Genomic DNA, 19,593 nt, shown 5'->3' on the forward strand with positions numbered 1-19,593 from the left:
ATTGTATTGGCCAACAGATGCTACTTTGGCATAAGTAAGCACTTTAAAAACTCGTCAAACAAAAATAACGCTTTACAAAACATTGATACTACCCGTGCTGATGTATGGTTCCGAAGACTGGGTACTTGCGCAAGCAGATAATGCAGTGCTTGGCGTGTTTAAGAGAAAATTTATTCGAAAGATCTACGGACCAATCTGCGTTGACGATGAATATATATAGTAAAACGTATCGAGAGGCAGCGATTGCGTTGGAATATATAATAAGAATGAGCGATGATGAACCCGCTAAAAAGGTGTATAAATACCCTAAATCCATCGAAAGTATCAAGAAGCAAGATGGTGCATGGACAGACTCTGCTACTGAGACTCTTAACCTCTTGGCAGAGACCTATGTGACGACTTCCATATTCAAGAGCCTATGGATTCGGATATCATTGACAAGGTGGTTAACAGAAATAAGATTAAATGGGCTGTCAACACTTTCAAGCCATATAAGTCACCTGGACCGGATGGTATAACGCCGGCGATGCTTCAATTTTTCATCGCCACGTTTATATCAAATCCTGGAGGAGATCAATAGGGCGTGTTTGACTCTCTCGTATGTAGCGGGTCTGTGGAAAGAGGTAAAAGTTACTTACATCCCCAAAGCGGGAAAACCTAGTCACTCTGCACCAAAGGACTACACACTGATCGATCTGGAGATAAGAAGCCATGTGGACACCGCCTCTATAGGCAACTCACAGCAAGCCTATATCAAAGGCAAATCTGTGGAGTCTGCCTTGCATGAGGTGGTTGACTTCATTAAGAGGAATATGGAGAAGGAGCTTTTAACAACGTAGAACTTGAGTCCATTAAACTCTATCATAAGAAAGTTAACACACCTGAACATCTAACTTTTTGGGGAGACAAAAATTAGGAAAACAGTAACTAGAGACACCCCCCAAGGATGGGGTGCTTTTACCGTTACTGTGGCTACTTGTTATAAACAATATTTTGACTGACCTGGACAATCAAGGTATAAAAGTTGTTGCCTATGCGGACGACGTAGTACTACTGATTTCCGGTAAGTTTCAGTCAACCATTTCGGAGCTTATGCAGGGAGCATTATCGACGCTGTCGCGCTGGGCTAAGGCCAATGGCCTTGGAGTAAACTCGGCTCGGCGTATTTGTACCACCAACACTGGATGGAGTGCAGCATCAGCTCTCGCCCGAGGCAAAGTACCTTGGCACAATCCTGGACTGTCAATTGCGATGGAACAGGAATGCTGAGGAGCGGGCGAAAAGAGGATTGATTGCACGTTATTCATGTAAGAATTCTATTGGGAAAAGTTGGAGCTAAACCCATCGATTATACACTGGTTGTATAACACCGTGGTTAGACCCATCTTATCCTATGGTTCTCTTTTTTGCTAGCACTCACTGCGCCAAAAATCGACATCCAGTAGGCTTGACAAGGTGCAAAGAGCTGCCGCGATTCTCATAACTGGAGCTACCAGGAGCACCACAGGCTGCTCTGAACGCAATGCTGAACTTAAAACCACTGAGTCTCAGCATTAAGTGTCAGGCAACTCGCAGTGCCCTACGGCTGCATGAACAGGATCTCTGGCGTGGTTGTGCCTATGGGCATGGATGTATCCTGAACGAATCAGGTATAAATGTGAACCAACGCGGAAAACTGAGCGACTATATATCACCAGTCCTGAGATTTGACGATATAGACGTCGTTATACCTAGTAGAGACGACTGGAACCGCAGTAACCCCCCTCTGGACCGTCTGACTTTTTAAACAGACGGTTCCAAGATGGAGTAAGGTAACGGGGGCTGGCGTCTACTGTGAAAGGCTATCTCTTGAGTACACCTACAGGCTAGACAACAACTTTAGTGTCTACCAGGCTGAAATCTTCGCGATTTGGAAAAAGTTTGGATGCAGTAATCTTTGAACCGGTGACAATCTTTGTGGATAGTCAAACGGCTTTTAAAGTCATCAAACCCTGCAACATGAAATCCGATGTCGTCCTTAAGTGTAGATCAGCCTAGGGAACACTAACTAACGGCTTTCGGCTATGCTGGGTACCAGAACACCGCGACTATCTGGGTAATGAAAGAGCAGATGAATTAGCTAGACGATGATCGCAGTCTACAGATCTAGCTATCGCTGACTCCATCAAACCACCAATCTGTAATTTCTTCCAAAAAATTGAAGCGTTCTCTGACGAAAGAGCCAGTGAATTGTGGCATAATGAACCTAGGTGCATTGTGGCAAGATCCATATGGCCGTCTCTGTCAGTCAAAAGAACGAACTCTCCGTTGAACCTGAGTAAAGCTGAAGTTAGAGTAACGACGGGAGTCATCACTGGACACTGCTATAGCAGGGCCTTTGCCATCAAATGGGATCAGGATGTTACTGACTACTGCAGACTCTGTGAGGATGAGAAGGAGTTGGAGACGATCCAGCATCTCCTGTGTCGTTGTCCAGCCCTGGCTCGTAGACGACATAGGTTAGTAGGTGTTCACTTTCCACCGTGTCTAACTTTCTACTCAACTGTAGAACCTGCTGTGATCTACAACATCATCAAAAATCTGAAGTGGCTGGGACAGCGCAACCTGAACGCGTAAATGATGTTTTCAAATATTCTGCCTACCATCAAAATAAAACTTTTTTTCCCTCCTCTAAAACTATTCCTTCCCTCTTAAACTTTCTGTAATTTATTTGCTCTTTATTTTTTAATAACTTCCTCTTTTCATTTCTTCCCTCTCTCCTCCCTTTTCCATCTCCTCTTTTCTTTACAGCTTTTACCTCTTCTCTCTACTGGATGATCACAATGGACCGGAAGGTCTCCGAGTGACGCAGTCAAAAGTTAGTGACTGCACATCCCCAAACCTAACCTAACCTGGTCTGGTGCTGCTAATCAGATTTTCTTCTTGAGGTACCCATTAAACCTTAGCTTGCATCAATGGTTATTTTAAGGGAAGATTTTTTAACGAAAAATTGAGGAGTATTTGTTATCTTTTCCCTGCAATAATAAATATTTTCATTTTCTTCTCGAAATTTTTTTGTATCCTCAAAAATGTTTCTTTTGTTATTGTTCTGTGGCACGTCACAATTGTTTATAATAAAAGCAACACTTGAATAAATGAACATGACAAGAGTATGACTCCACAACATAGCAGGAAAGTGAACCCAGGAGGAGAAGAGAAAATTGGCAGAGATCATGATCAAGTTGTAGGCCAAACATCAGGGATATGGATTTTCAATGGGAACAAATGTTGAAAAAAAACAACAACAAACTTCAATACAATTGGAAATTATGGCAATTTTCAATGCAACAACACCACACCGCCATCATCGCGCAGATAACAAATTAACAGCATTTTCACAAATAAAAGAACAACAACCAAAGAAAAACTATCTGAGAAAATATTGCTGCACAAAATCTCCACAATGCGTTTTTCTTAATCCACTCGATGATGTTGGAAATTTATGAATTTTGTTTTGGTGTTGGCGTTGGCGTTATTGTTGATGTTATGATTATAATTGTTGAAGTAGTTGTTGTTTTTGTTGCTGTTGTTGATATTGCTGATTGCAATATGACATATAACACATTCCATTTTCAACAGTTTATTAAAGCTTATTTGAACAAGTTGGATTGGATTTTTTCGTTCGTTTCTTTATGTTTATTTCTGCTTGATTTTCTTGTTGATTTCTTGGAGTTCAAGCAAAACACTGTTGTAGAGGAGCGAACAAACAGATCAAGGTGGGTGGTTTGGAAAATAAAAACAAATCTGGTTGTTCATGACATTGAGTATTAATGAAAATACAAGAGTTTAGAGAAATGTATGCCAATTAGTTGGGTATGGAAAGTTTCAAGTACTATCAAATAATTTCAAGGTCTCACCGGGACACAAGTTAATTTTTTACTTGTATCTAAGTTCAATTTTTAATTTTGAAAATATTCTTTTCAATTAAAAATAATTAAAAAATTACCTAAAATTTTTAAATTTCTTATAAAATATTCAAAATTAGGAAATTTTCTTGTTCAAAAATCTTAACATTTTATGTTGTTTACATTGTACAGCTGATTTAAAGTCTCACAATTCTCTCAACAACTTGTTTTCCGCATAGCCAACAACGCCAAATTCCTAACCTCACACTTAGCTCTAAATTCTAATTCGAATGACATGTTTCACACATTAAATTGTTCATAAAAAAGATAATCACTTTGAACAATTAATAAATTTTAAATTGTGGCAATTAATGTCACCACAAGTCTTAAGCTTACAAGCCGGTGCACTCACCAAATGACCAGTCAACTGCCAGCCAAGCAGCATAGAGATCAATGGAATTTAGTGTCCGCTCAGTTAACATAAGACCCCTCAAGTGGTGTTAAAACCCCATAGATTTGTTGTGAATTTTAATGATGTGGTGGTGGCTTGGTCGGGGCAATCTTATCACAAATTGTCACAACATCAAATTGAATTTCATGTAAATTATTTTCAAATGAATTTTGTTGCTGTCGTTATTGCTCTCTTTTTTTGTGATATCGTAATTGCCCCGACTGGCTTAATCCAGACTAACTTCTGTTATGTCGCACAGCTTGAATCCACTTTGGAGTGAATTCGGTTTGGATTGAATTGAATTGACTGTTGTCGCTGTTGTTGCATTTGGCGAAATGCTGCTGTCAATTTGAATTTATCAAATCGCTTGTTTGTTGGATTAGGCGGCTTGTGGCTTTTTTGCATAAAATTGACAAGACGGCACAGAGTGGCAGCTATTCAGTCAACGGAAAAAGCTACCGCACGGTTGTTGTATTAACATTTTGACAATATTTTTCTTTCATTGGCAACACACGTTCCTTCACAGCTTGTGTGGAAATTTAAAATCTAATTGAATTATTTTGATTTTGAATTGAAATTTAAATTGAGTTTGAAAGCTGTGAGATTTTATTTTAATTGAAGGTCCAAATGACAGGGATATCGAATAAAATATTTAAAAATATTTTAATAGACCAACGATGATCGTGGATTTTCTAAAAATATTTTTAATAGACCAAGGAGGATTGTGGATTTTTGGATTTTTTAAAAAAAAATTAAAGACAAACCAAGATCATGGATTTTTTAAAAATATTTTTTAAAGACCAACCATGGTCGTGGATGTTTTAAAAATATTTTTAAAGACCAACCTTGATCGTGGATTTTTTAAAAAAATATTTTTTACAGATCAACCATGATTGTGGATTTTTAAAAATATTTTTATAAACCGAACATGATAGTGGATTTTTTAAAAATATTTTTTTAAAGTCCAACGATGATTGTGGATTTTTTAAAAATATTTTTTAAAGTCCAACGATGATCGTGGATTTTTTAATAATATTTTTAAAGTCCAACGATGATCGTGGATTTTTTAAAAATATTTTTTAATGACCAACCATGATCGTGGATTTTTTAAAAATATTTTTTAATGACCAACCATGATCTTGGATTTTTTAAAAATATTTCTTGAGGTCAAAGGATGATCGTGGTTTTTTTAAAAATATTTTTTGAAGTCAAACGATGATCGTGGATTTTTGAAAAATATTTTTTGAAGTCAAACGATGATCGTGGATTTTTAGAAAATATTTTTTGAAGTCAAACGTTGATCGTAGATTTTTTAAAAATATTTTTTAATGACCAACCATGATCGTGGATTTTTTAAAAATATTTTTTAATGACCAACCATGATCGTGGAATTTTTAAAAATATTTTTTAATGACCAACCATGATCGTGGATTTTTTTAAAATAATTTTTAATGTCCAACGATGATCGTGGATTTTAAAAATATTTTTTAATGTCCAACGATGATCGTGGATTTTAAAAATATTTTTTAATGTCCAACGATGATCGTGGATTTTAAAAATATTTTTTAATGTCCAACGATGATCGTGGATTTTTTAAAAAGTATTTTTTAAAGTCCAACGATGATCGTGGATTTTTAAAAATATTTTTTAAAGTCCAACGATGATCGTGGATTTTTTAAAAATATTTTTTAAAGTCCAACGATGATCGTGGATTTTTTAAAAATTGTTTTTAAAGTCCAACGATGATCGTGGATTTTTTATAAATAGTTTTTAAAGTCCAACGATGATCGTGGATTTTTTAAAAATAGTTTTTAAAGTCCAATGATGATCGTGGATTTTTTGAAATAGTTTTTAAAGTCCAATGATGATCGTGGATTTTTTGAAAATAGTTTTTAAAGTCCAACGATGATCGTGGATTTTTTAAAAATAGTTTTTAAAGTCCAACGATTATCGTGGATTTTTTAAAAATAGTTTTAAAAGTCCAACGATTATCGTGGATTTTTTAAAAATATTTTTTAAAGTCCAACGATTATCGTGGATTTTTTTAAAATATTTTTTAAAGACCAACGATGATCGTGGATTTTTTTAAAATATTTTTTAAAGACCAACCATGATCGTGGATTTTTTAAAAATTTTTTTGAAGTCAAACGATGATCGTGGATTTTTTAAAAATATTTTTTATAGATCGACGAGGATCGTGGATTTTTAAAAATATTTTCTATAGATCAAAAAATTATAAATAAATTATTTTCAAATATTTAAAAAAATGAATAATATTAAAAAAAAATATTGAAAAAGATTAAAAAAATATTGAAAAAATTTAAAAAATATTGAAAAAGATTTTTTAAGTATTAAAAAATAGAGGAAATATTAAAAAAATATATTTAAATATTAAAAAAATATATTTAAATATTAAAAAAATATATTTGTATATAATAAAAAATATATTAAAATATTTAAACAAATATTTTTAAACATTTAACAAAATAGTTAAAATTATATTCAAATATTTAAAAATATATTCTCAAATATAAATATTGTCGGCGTTTTTTTTAATATTTTAAAACAACAAATTTATTAGTGGAGAAAAGACTATAGTTTCGATGCTCTCCAAAGGATATAATCAGTTCCCTTGTTTTTTGTTTGCAGATATTCTCATATTATTTAAAAAATATTTTCAAATATTTCACAAAATTTTCAAATAATAAAAAAATAGCGTCTTTAACCGTGGATTTAAACAAGCTTTTCGTTGATCGTGTTTTTTTAATATTTCAAAAATTAAAAAAGGTTTTTCGTTGATAGTATTTTTTAATATTTTGAATTTTCAAAAGCACAATATTTTTGTAATACTTTCAAATATTTAGAAACAGTTTTTCTTAACAAATTTTTAAATATATTAAAAAAAATATATATTTTTTTCAAATATTTCAAAAAATCTTCTCAAATATTAGAAAACAAACTTTCACATATTTAAAAAATATTTTCATTTATAGTGGACTTTTAAAAAAATAAATACTTTAACCTATTTTCAAATACATATTAAAAATTATATATTTTCAAATTTTGAAAATATTTTTTTACATTTAAAGAAAATTATTTTTAAACACTAAAAAAATATTTTCAAAAAAATACTTTTAAATATTAAAAAAAACACATTTTCATATTTAAAAAAAAATGTTGTTATTGTGCATGTTTGAAATTATTTTCAAATAACTCAAAAAATATTTTCAAATATTTAAAAAAATCTTTCACATATTAACAAAATATTTTCGTTGATTGTGGAAAGAAATATATTTTCAAATATTAAAAAAAAATATATTTTCAAATATTTAAAATATATTTTTACATATTAAAAAAAAATTTCGAATACTTAAATAATATTTTTAAATATTTAAAAAAAATATTTTCAAATATACTATCGAGGACAGTTTTGAGAATCAATTTGAGATACACCATGGGTCGTGGATTTCCAAGAATATTTTTGAGAGATAATCGTAGATATTGTTTAAAAAAACTATCGTTAAATAAAGTTTGCTTTGAAAAATATTATGGTTCCTATATTTTTAAATAATTTTTTCAGAGACTATGGGCCATTATTACATGTGTTCTTTTACTATCAGATGGATTTGAAAATTCAAAATAAACTAACTTGGAGGCATTAAAAATATTATTTTCACATTGAAAGTTAATGACAAAAAGCTCCTCCCTGAAATTCCATCATCACTTTTAACTTTAAGTTAACCGGAACGCTATAAATCTATTCGGTAAATCCAAACTATAACAAAAGAAGACTTATAATAATGGGGGTATTGTTGATTGTTCTTTAGATAACTTGTGAAATACAATTTTCAAAAATTATTGTGAATTGTGAACTGACCTGTTTCAAATCCATTGTTATTGTAACATATTCAAAATGCCGGCCATACTGCAGCGTGGGCGACTGCCACCATTGATCATGCATATTGGCATGGGAGATAACCGATTCAATGGGTCTATGTTTCGTCACATCCGACGAATGGGCATTGCAAATACCACATTGAGTATCCCATTTCTTGTGCGGATAGGCATCAACCAGCTTACAATATTCTTCACGACCACTCTGGCCACAAGTCGCATTGACACTAATTGAAGCCCTTGTTGCCACATTGAATAGCTGAGGAAATAAACCACCATTATTTACTGCAATTTGGGAATCACTGTCTCTGTTCAGGAGCCGAAGAGCTGAAATGAAAAAGTAAATAAAATTAATTTACAAATGTGATTCCCTGTTTTTTTTCTGTAAGATTTTTACAACTTAATCTAATGAATATTACAGTCACCACAAATTTACATAAATTTCTGGTTCACAGCCACATGAGAGATAGCCAAACCTATCTGTCTTATTGAGTTTGGTGGGTCTTTCCTTTTTTTTGGTTTGGACTCTTCTATTAGTTAAAAATAATGTTATAAATTAGTTTAACTAAGCCACTAACTGTCAGTTGTGACAGCTTGCATGCTAATAATTTTAATTGCTCCGCATGCCAGTCGTCAATCTTGATTTTTGTCATTTGCAAGGTGTTTTTTCGGAGCTTAGAAGAAAGACAGGAAAGACTATGTCGAATTTCAGATACTCTACACTCCGAGAAGAAAGCTTTGAGTCTTCTTCTCAAGGAATGATAGATTTACTAATCAAAGCAAATCAGAGGACTTCTCATAGAAGATCAGATAATATTCTCATAGAAGATCTATTGATCTTCTTATTGAAAATCTGATGATTCCCTCAAAAAAAAAAAAAAAAAAATCAGATGATATTCTCATATAGGTTAAGATGATCTCCCCAAAAGAGATCAGACGATCTTCTCATGAAGGGTAATATGATCTTTTCAAAGAAGATCATACGATCTTCTCAAAAATTATCCGATAATCTTTAAGATGATCAAACGATTTCAGAGAAGATCACTTGATATCTTCACAGAAGATCACATGATCTTATCGTAGAAGATCACTTTTCTATGAGAAGATCATAAAAAATCCACGATCAAGGCAAATCTCTCAAAAAAATTATTTTAAAAAAATGAACGATCAAGGCAGTTCTCTCAAAAAATATTTTTAAAAAATGGACGATCAAGTCACGTCTCTCAAAAAAATATTTTAAAAAAATGCACGACAAAGGCAGGTATCTCAAAAAATATTTTTAAAAAATGTTCCATCATCGCTGGTCTCTAAAAATACTTTAAAAAAATCCACGATCATCGTTGTTCGTTAAAACAATATTTTTAAAAAATCCACGATAATCGTTGGCCTTTAAAATATATTTTTAAAAAAATCCACGATCATCGTCGGTCTTTAAAAAATATTTTTAAAAAAACCACGATCATAGTTGGTCTTTAAAAAACATTTTTATAAAATCCACGATCATCGCTGGTCTTTAAAAAATATTTTTATAAAATCCACGATCATCGCTGGTCTTTAAAAAATATTTTTATAAAATCCACGATCATCGCTGGTCTTTAAAAAATATTTTTATAAAATCCACGATCGTCGCTGGTCTTTAAAAAATATTTTTATTAAATCCACGATCGTCGCTGGTCTTTAAAAAATATTTTTAAAAAATCGACGATCATCTTCGGTCTTTAAAAAATATTTTTAAAAAATCCACGATCATCTTCGGTCTTTACAAAAATATTTTTAAAAAATCCACGATCATCTTCGGTCTTTAAAAAATATTTTTAAAAAATCGACGATCATCTTCGGTCTTTAAAAAATATTTTTAAAAAATCCACGATCATCTTCGGTCTTTAAAAAATATTTTTAAAAAATCGACGATCATCTTCGGTCTTTAAAAAATATTTTAAAAAAATCTACGATCATCTTCGGTCTTTACAAAAATATTTTTAAAAAATCTACGATCATCTTCGGTCTTTAAAAAATATTTTTACAAAATCCACGATCATCCTCGGTCTTTAAAAAATATTTTTAAAAAATCCACGATCATCTTCGGTCTTTAAAAAATATTTTTAAAAAATTCATGATCATCTTCGGTCTTTAAAAAATATTTTTAAAAAATCCACGATCATCTTCGGTCTTTAAAAAATATTTTTAAAAAATCCACGATCATCTTCGGTCTTTAAAAAATATTTTTAAAAAATCCACGATCATCATCGGTCTTTAAAAAATATTTTTAAAAAATCCACGATCATCTTCGGTCTTTAAAAAATATTTTTAAAAAGTCCACGATCATCTTCGGTCTTTAAAAAATATTTTTAAAAAATCGACGATCATCTTCGGTCTTTAAAAAATATTTTTAAAAAATCCACGATCATCTTCGGTCTTTAAAAAATATTTTTAAAAAATCCAAGATCATCTTCGGTCTTTAAAAAATATTTTTAAAAAATCCACGATCATCGTTGGTATTTAAAAAATATTTTTAAAAATCCACGATTATCGTTGGTATTTAAAAAATATTTTTAAAAAATCCACGACCATCGTTGGTATTTAATTTTTTTTTTTTAAATCCACGATCATCGTTGGTATTTAAAAAAAATATTTAAAAAATCCACGATCATCGTTGGTATTTAAAAAAAATATTTAAAAAATCCACGATCATCGTTGGTATTTAAAAAAAATATTTAAAAAATCCACGATCATCGTTGGTATTTAAAAAAATATTTTTAAAAAATCCACGATCATCTTCGGTCTTTAAAAAATATTTTTAAAAATTCCACGATAATCTTCGGTCATCCACGATCATCGCTGGTCTTTAAAAAATATTTTTATAAAATCCACGATCATCGCTGGTCTTTAAAAAATATTTTTATAAAATCCACGATCATCGTTGGTCGTTAAAAAAATATTTTTTAAAAAATCCACGATAATCGTTGGTCGCTAAAAAAATATTATTAAAAAATCCAAGATAATCGTTGGCCTTTAAAAAATATTTTTAAAAAATCCACGATCATCTTCGGTCTTTAAAAAATATTTTTAAAAATCCACGATCATCTTCGGTCTTTAAAAAATATTTTTACAAAATCCACGATCATCCTCGGTCTTTAAAAAATATTTTTAAAAAATCCACGATCATCTTCGGCCTTTAAAAAATATTTTTAAAAAATCCACGATCATCTTCGGTCTTTAAAAAATATTTTTAAAAAATCCACGATCATCTTCGGTCTTTACAAAAATATTTTTAAAAAATCTACGAACATCTTCGGTCTTTAAAAAATATTTTTACAAAATCCACGATCATCCTCGGTCTTTAAAAAATAATTTTTAAAAATCCACGATCATGTTCGGTCTTTAAAAAATATTTTTAAAAAATCCACGATCATCTTCGGTCTTTAAAAAATATTTTTAAAAAATCCACGATCATCTTCGGTCTTTAAAAAATATTTTTAAAAAATCCACGATCATCTTCGCTCTTTAAAAAATATTTTTAAAAAATCCACGATCATCTTCGGTCTTTAAAAAATATTTTTAAAAAGTCCACGATCATCTTCGGTCTTTAAAAAATATTTTTAAAAAATCGACGATCATCTTCGGTCTTTAAAAAAATATTTTTAAAAAATCCACGATCATCTTCGGTCTTTAAAAAATATTTTTAAAAAATCCACGACCATCGTTGGTATTTAATTTTTCTTTTTTTTTAAATCCACGATCATCGTTGGTATTTAAAAAAAATATTTAAAAAATCCACGATCATCGTTGGTATTTAAAAAAAATATTTAAAAAATCCACGATCATCGTTGGTATTTAAAAAAATATTTTTAAAAAATCCACGATCATCTTCGGTCTTTAAAAAATATTTTTAAAAATTCCACGATCATCTTCGGTCATCTACGATCATCGCTGGTCTTTAAAAAATATTTTTATAAAATCCACGATCATCGCTGGTCTTTAAAAAATATTTTTATAAAATCCACGATCATCGCTGGTCTTTAAAAAATATTTTTATAAAATCCACGATCATCGCTGGTCTTTAAAAAATATTTTTATAAAATCCACGATCATCGCTGGTCTTTAAAAAATATTTTTATAAAATCCACGATCATCGCTGGTCTTTAAAAAATATTTTTATAAAATCCACGATCATCGCTGGTCTTTAAAAAATATTTTTATAAAATCCACGATCATCGCTGGTCTTTAAAAAATATTTTTATAAAATCCACGATCATCGCTGGTCTTTAAAAAATATTTTTATAAAATCCACGATCATCGCTGGTCTTTAAAAAATATTTTTATAAAATCCACGATCATCGCTGGTCTTTAAAAAATATTTTTATAAAATCCACGATCATCGCTGGTCTTTAAAAAATATTTTTATAAAATCCACGATCATCGCTGGTCTTTAAAAAATATTTTTATAAAATCCACGATCATCGCTGGTCTTTAAAAAATATTTTTATAAAATCCACGATCATCGCTGGTCTTTAAAAAATATTTTTATAAAATCCACGATCATCGCTGGTCTTTAAAAAATATTTTTATAAAATCCACGATCATCGCTGGTTTTTAAAAAATATTTTTATAAAATTCACGATCATCGTTGGTCTTTAAAAAATCCACGATCAAGGCAGGTCTCTCAAAAAATATTTTTAAAAAATCCACGATCAAGGCAGATCTCTTAAAAATGTTTTTTTTTAATACACGATCAAGGCAGGTCTCTCAAAAAATATTTTAAAAAATCTATGATCACGGCAGATCTCTGAAAGATGTATTTTTAAAAAATATATATTTTTTTTAAATCTACGATCACGACAGACCACTCTAAAAACATTCTAAAAAAATCCACGATCACGACAGATTCTATGAGACCATATAAGATCACTTGTTCTTCTCATAGAAGATTATATGATCTTCCCATAAAAGATCACTTGATCTTCTCATATAATATCAATCGATCTCTTTATAGTAGACTGTCTACCGATTGAAGCTTTCATGGAGAATTGTCACAAGTTGCATGACAAACTTAGGTAACACTACCATTTCATTTAATGTATTCGTTTATATCCTGCCTTACTGGAATACATGCATTGCATGTCTACAGTGGTCAAGTAAGACAGAGCGACGGACAAATTATCCACAGTCGCACCAAAGTCTCTGGAGAAGAAAACAAAAAAGAATAACATGTAAATGCATTACTGCAGATCTAACAAGTCCACTTATGTGTGTCTGTATTCCTATTAACATTCCCAGCTACCTATCTGGCTATCATTAAGCTTATCCAGAGCTATGTTTTGGGCTATCAACTAGAAATTGTAAGCCAAAGACGAACTACAACATTCTGGCTTTTGATCAATTCGAAATATAAATCAATACGAAATACAAAGTGAAAATGTTTCTTTGGTTTGTGGGCCAATAGTTTGCATGACTAACTTAGTCTGGCCGACTGACAGACTAACTGCCTGCCTGGTTTTTTCTCCTATCGCATACATCGAATTTTATCTGTGCTTGTAAGTGATATATTAGCGATAAGACTTTGGAAAAACATAAACATGCATTCACGATAAACTCATAAATGAATGAATAATGTGAAGCTGTTGTTGTTTGGTGGGGGTTGTTGTTGTGAAAAATGTTAAATTTGTTGCATGGCGTTTTCCAAAAAAATTGCATTAGATTGTCAAAAAATTTTCGACTTTTTTGTAAAATCTAATTTATCATTATGTTGTAGTAAACTGCTGTTGTGAATGTTAGAGGGAGGTCGGCCAGCCAACCAAACAACTTCATGTTGTTGTGAAATTAGGTGGAACATATGTGAGAAAAATTAGCTACCATTATCCGAATTAATGGTAGCCATTATGATGTGTTAATTGATAAATATTTGTGAGGGGGACCTGAGAATGTTATTTAGGAACAATTTTGAAAGCATGTATTACGTCTGCCATCCTAGAGTCGTAGAAAATTCCAGTGAGTGAGGGTTTCCTGAAAGCTTGATGGATATCCAAGTGAGGTAAATTTGTATAATCCCAATAATAAATAATTTCGATATTGTCAAAGTAATATACACAAATCGTTGGTCTGTAAAAAATATTTTTAAAAAATCCACGATCATCGCTGGTCTTTAAAAAACATTTTTAAAAAATCCACGATTATCGTTGGTCTTTAAAAAAATATTTTTAAAAAGTCCAAGATCATCGATGGTCTTTAAAAAATATTTTTAAAAAATCCACGATTATCGTTGGTCTTTAAAAAAATATTTTTAAAAAGTCCACGATAATCGATGGTCTTTAAAAATATTTTTAAAAAATCCACGATCATCGTTTAAAAAATCCACGATCATCGTTGATCTTTAAAAAATATTTCTTAAAAATCCACGATCATCGTTTAAAAAATCCACGATCATCGTTGGTCTTTAAAAAATATTGTTAAAAAATCCACGATCATCGTTGGTCTTTAAAAAATATTTTTTAAAAATCCACGATCATCGTTTAAAAAATCCACGATCATCGTTGGTCTTTAAAAAAATATTTTTAAAAAATCCACGATCATCGTGGGTCTTTAAAAAATATTTTTAAAAAACCCACGATCAAAGTATTTTTAAGAAATCCACGATCATCGTTGGTCTTTAAAAATATTTTTAAAAAATCCAACATCATCGTTGGTCTTTAAAAAATATTTTTAAAAAGTCCACGATTATCGTTGGTCTTTAAAAATATTTTTAAAAAATCCACGATCATCGTTGGTCTTTAAAAATATTTTTAAAAAATCCACGATCATCGTTGGTCTTTAAAAATATTTTTAAAAAATCCACGATCATCTTTAAAAAAATATTTTTAAAAAATCTGCGATCAAAGCAGATTTCTCAAAAAATTTTGTTTTAAATCCACGATCATCGTTTGTCTTTAAAAAATAACTATGTATGTATGTCAATAAGTGATTGTACTTTGTTTTCCTCTCCCCCTATGTGTCCCTTGATGGAAAAATAATACATCATCCTTTCAAAACGTTTTATATTTCGATTATTTCCCAAAATATGTAATGGCTTTGAAATTTGATATAATGAATGAACAAAAGGAGGCTTGGTTGGCGGGCGGCTGATTGGTCGGCCACTGGCTAGCCAGTGCTGCCTAGGGGTCATATACATTTATGTTCTCTGTCATTGTTAACATAACCTACCACACTTCATTGGAGCTCGTATAAGAAAAGTGCTTGTTGGAAAAATCACATTGTTAAGCGCCACCAAAGTTTGTCGGGTGACCATAGACCACACCATAGCAGGCAGTCATGCAAACCATTCAAGCTATCTGTTCAACGAGTAGCTAGACAGTTAAATGCTTAGCTGGTTTACCCTACACCCTACCCAAAGAAGCTGGTAGGCAAACAAAATGAACGCCTACACCATGAAGCTGCTGTTTTCAAATTCAAAATTCCATAAAATTGTTATTCATCATTTTTCTCGTTTTTTGGGCAGCCAGCTAGAAGTCTTGTGGCACACCAAGTTGGCTCCAGATTCCCGAGAGTCTGTTCTATGTTTTTGTTGTTGTCATGCATGGCGCAGTATGTGTTTGTTAATTTGTCATAATATGCCTCCAACATTTATGTTATTTGTCTGTCTGGATTGTCGGCTGGCGGTATGGTCCAATACCGCCACATTTTGTTGCATTGTGGGACGTAGAAGAAAAAAGCCTAAATGGCTAGTGAGTCATCCAGATTAGCATTAGAATAGATATGGTAAAGAAACTTCAAAAATAAACCAAAACTTCATAATATCTATTCATATATGCTTATGTGGAGTTTTCTCAACAACACTCATTTGAGAAAATTTATGGAGTTTATCACAATAGCTTTTATTGAATTTAATGATGTGTTTATGTCCCAAGCATTTAATGAAAGAGTAAATAAATATCCCCGGCAATGGGTGTGAATTGTAAAGAAACTCATGCATCTCTTCTTTGCCCAACCATTAGCAGCCATTTACGAAAAACAAATATCCTTTGGAATGACCACAGAAAAGAAAAACAAACTAATGAAAAATTCCTCATTAGAAATGTGTGAAAATGTATTAGTTTTTCATTAGCTATTCCATAAAATAAAAATTCTAATAAATGGCCATTCATGAGACTGGCCTGTCTGGTCGAAATATGCACAACATAAGAAGAACAAAGTTCCAGGAATATAGTCAATGGAAACAAATATTGACGGTGACTGATATTTTCTTAGTAACCTCAAACCCAAAATAAAGACAATATAAGAGAAAAGGGTAGTGGTTGGGTATTTATGAAGGCCAGAACGTTGTGACAAATTGATATACGGTAACGCCATCTATTGTCACTAGTAATCATTGTCGTTATAACGACATAATGTGATGAAGGTCTTTGCTAATTATTTCTTCCTGCAGATGACGCTTTAGAATCTACAAAAGACAATTTTAATCCATTCTCAATTGTCGAAATTAACAATTGCGTAACAAAACTGTCAACTAGAGTTGTATAGTTCACAAACGAACTGGTTCCGCTGAACGAATTTCTGAAACAATAAAGGAATTTTGTCTATCAAAGTCTATCATCATTAGAGCAAACAACAATAAGCATTCCTTTCCGACCTACTTCACTCATAAGAGCTGAACTAAAAGGAGAGATTAATTGAACTAGCAAGTACAACTTATAGGGAACTTATATGTAGCTATGAAGTGCGTGGTATTACAAAATTAACTTCGATGCGTCGCCTCGTCTGTCACGCCATCTACTTGAATCAATGAAAGACGTATATGCTTATAGTACAATGCCATCTACTGCCCTCAGGCAACATCAAGGATACGAAGCTTTGTAGTGGTGTAGATCTTTGCTAACTTTATACCGGTTTAAAGAGGATGCTTTTTGATCAACAAAACCGGTATGGTGAGATAACAGCCAACGAACATAATTCCCGAATTAATTTTGATAGTTATATCCGCTGATGATATGCCTCGACGCGAATTTACCATGTAAATTTAAAATTGTTGGGAAATATGTACGTGAATACATATCGTGCATAACTTCCAACAAATTTTGGGAGTCAGAATTCATTGAGGGATACATGCAAGTCCGAACACCATTTTGAGAGTAATGTTCAGCACCAACAAAATAATTTTAAACTCATCCTGTTGTCTATAGGCAAAGGTCAATCAATTTACTTTTGCAGTGGCGAGATTGATCAGAATAAAAACTGTGAAAATCGTGCTCAGGAAATATACAGGTATGTGATGGAAAACGATTCGACTCGTTTTCCCATAAATCGAAATCGTATATTTCGAATTTTGGTGAATATTTTATTGAAACTGAAAATGGATTTTAAAAATATTATTCAAATAAACGACGTTTGCTAAGCAAAATTTTACTTATCATCAAAGGCACTCCAAATATATACCATTACGATTCTGCAAATCGAGTCGATTCGGTTTTCATCACATACCTGATTATTGTTATCAAAGTGTGAAATGGTGAATGTCCCTGCTAATAAGAAACATTTTTTTTCCCAGCAGATGACGTTTTTTGGTAAAGGGCAGACTATTGTCTACCAGAAACTGCCACACCATCTACATGCGACAACGTTATGCGATTGCTGCTGGTCAAAACATCATATGGCTATACTATTACTGAAAAGACAGGGTGCCACAATGGTGGGTAATATACGGTCTTACACAGGACAGTCATAAATTTCTCAGCTGTGGTAAAAACAAAAGCCCTCGGCGTAATGTAGACGACATTAATGTAGCAACTTTTCTTCCAGTGGTGTCTTATCGAAAATACGTTGTTCGAACTTGAAGATATAAAATCCCCATATCATTGACCTAGTGATTAATGGCAGCACTTATTGATATGACAGAAGTCTCTCCCTTTCCCCTTAGGACTGTTCAGGGGAAATAGGTTTTTAGTTTTGTTGCCATTATTTTGCTCAAAAGATTACACTTTGTGATATTCTAACATTAACTTAAGACTCGTAGCCAATTATCTTATCACCACCGCCCAACTTAATCTTCTTGATTGATGCTGGTCGGAATACAAAAGAAAAATATAATTTATTGTCTACTGTACTCAGAAACACATTTCTTCTACGCCTGTTATATTGTGGAGGTATTTCCTTATGTTATACCGACACTTTTTCACATCCATTGATTCGTGATCACCTTTGGTCATCCTAGACCCATCAGCAATTATTATGTTATCTATTAATACACGTCTGATGGTGGTCGGAACACAAATTGTTAAATTATGATGTCATCTATTGTCCTCAGCAAACACAGTGATCATGGGGCTAATGTCTTTGCAATATTTTCCCCATCAGCTGGCAGTCCAAAATACCAAGAACTACCACTACTGTTGCAGAAGTGCAAACACCTACTATTTTTTACTATTTTCTCTGATAACATAAAGGAAAAAATGTTATCGTAGTAAAATATAGTATAATACAAATGAGAACTGCTGTGACATCTATTGTGCACATGAAAAATAATAGCTATTTAGCTTGCAGTGGTGAACGTCTCTGCTTTTATTGCTATTATTTCCCAGAAGATGACGCTTTGTGATTTGCGCAACTACCGTATAGGAAATACCATTTCATCTACTCGTGCAGTGATACAGTTGATGCTGATCAGAATTAATACATATGACGATTGAATGACTATGTCACCTGTTGTCCCAAAGGAACATAGTCGACACTTAGCTGTAAAGTGGTGAATGTCTTTGCTAATTTTATCTCAGAGTTTTCCCCCCAGCAGATGTCGTTCCCAAGGGAAATGCCATTATCCAACTGTGTGCGTTTTCTCTTTTGCAGGATGCCAAGGCGATTAAATCAAAATTGTCTCAGTCAATCGCCGTTAGAGCTGATTCAACATGTTCCATTAATTTTTGGTTTGGAAAGAAGTTCTAAAAGGTGTTTACGGACGAAAAGTAGATCGGGAGTTCGCCTAAAGTAAACAACTGTGATGGAAAAGTCTTGTAAAAGGAAAAGTCACTGTACAATAAGCTAGTACCGGCGACGAGATTTGATTTGACCACAAGCCATATGTTGTCGAGAACAAGCTATTGCGCTTCGGCAGAATTAGGTGTAGATGTCTTGACCCCTACAGACGTGCATGCTACAAGTACATATTAAGTTAGTAATAAGATAGTTTACAACCTCGTAATCTCTTTGGACAATCATAGAGTTAAGAATGGTACAAACGAGTCTTCGACTAACAGACCGATAATATGGGTGAAGCCCTACACAAGACTCTGTTAACTGTGGAAAATAATTTAGAGCAGCAAAGTAGGGAAATCCTCAACCAATCGGAAAGGCTTGCTATAGAAAAACAAAACTATGGGA

At 32.1% G+C, this 19,593-nt stretch overlaps 2 protein-coding genes across 7 annotated transcripts in view; one reads left to right on the top strand and one right to left on the bottom strand.

Annotated features, from left to right (window-relative positions):
- LOC141393617 (non-lysosomal glucosylceramidase) overlaps positions 1-19,593 on the top strand; it is a 596,987-nt gene that overhangs the window by 361,567 nt on the left and 215,827 nt on the right. The window lies entirely within an intron of this gene.
- The window catches only part of wb (wing blister), a 404,943-nt gene that overhangs the window by 161,790 nt on the left and 223,560 nt on the right, over positions 1-19,593 (bottom strand). For all 4 annotated transcript variants that reach the window (XM_073966879.1, XM_073966880.1, XM_073966881.1 and 1 more), the window contains one exon: positions 8,213-8,556. In XM_073966879.1, coding sequence (XP_073822980.1) covers positions 8,213-8,556 — 344 coding nt within the window. The remainder of the gene's footprint in view (positions 1-8,212; positions 8,557-19,593) is intronic.

The sequence above is a fragment of the Musca autumnalis genome, unplaced genomic scaffold, assembly GCF_047663935.1.
Source record: "Musca autumnalis isolate F117 unplaced genomic scaffold, ASM4766393v1 scaffold_2, whole genome shotgun sequence".
Lineage (NCBI taxonomy): Eukaryota > Metazoa > Arthropoda > Insecta > Diptera > Muscidae > Musca > Musca autumnalis.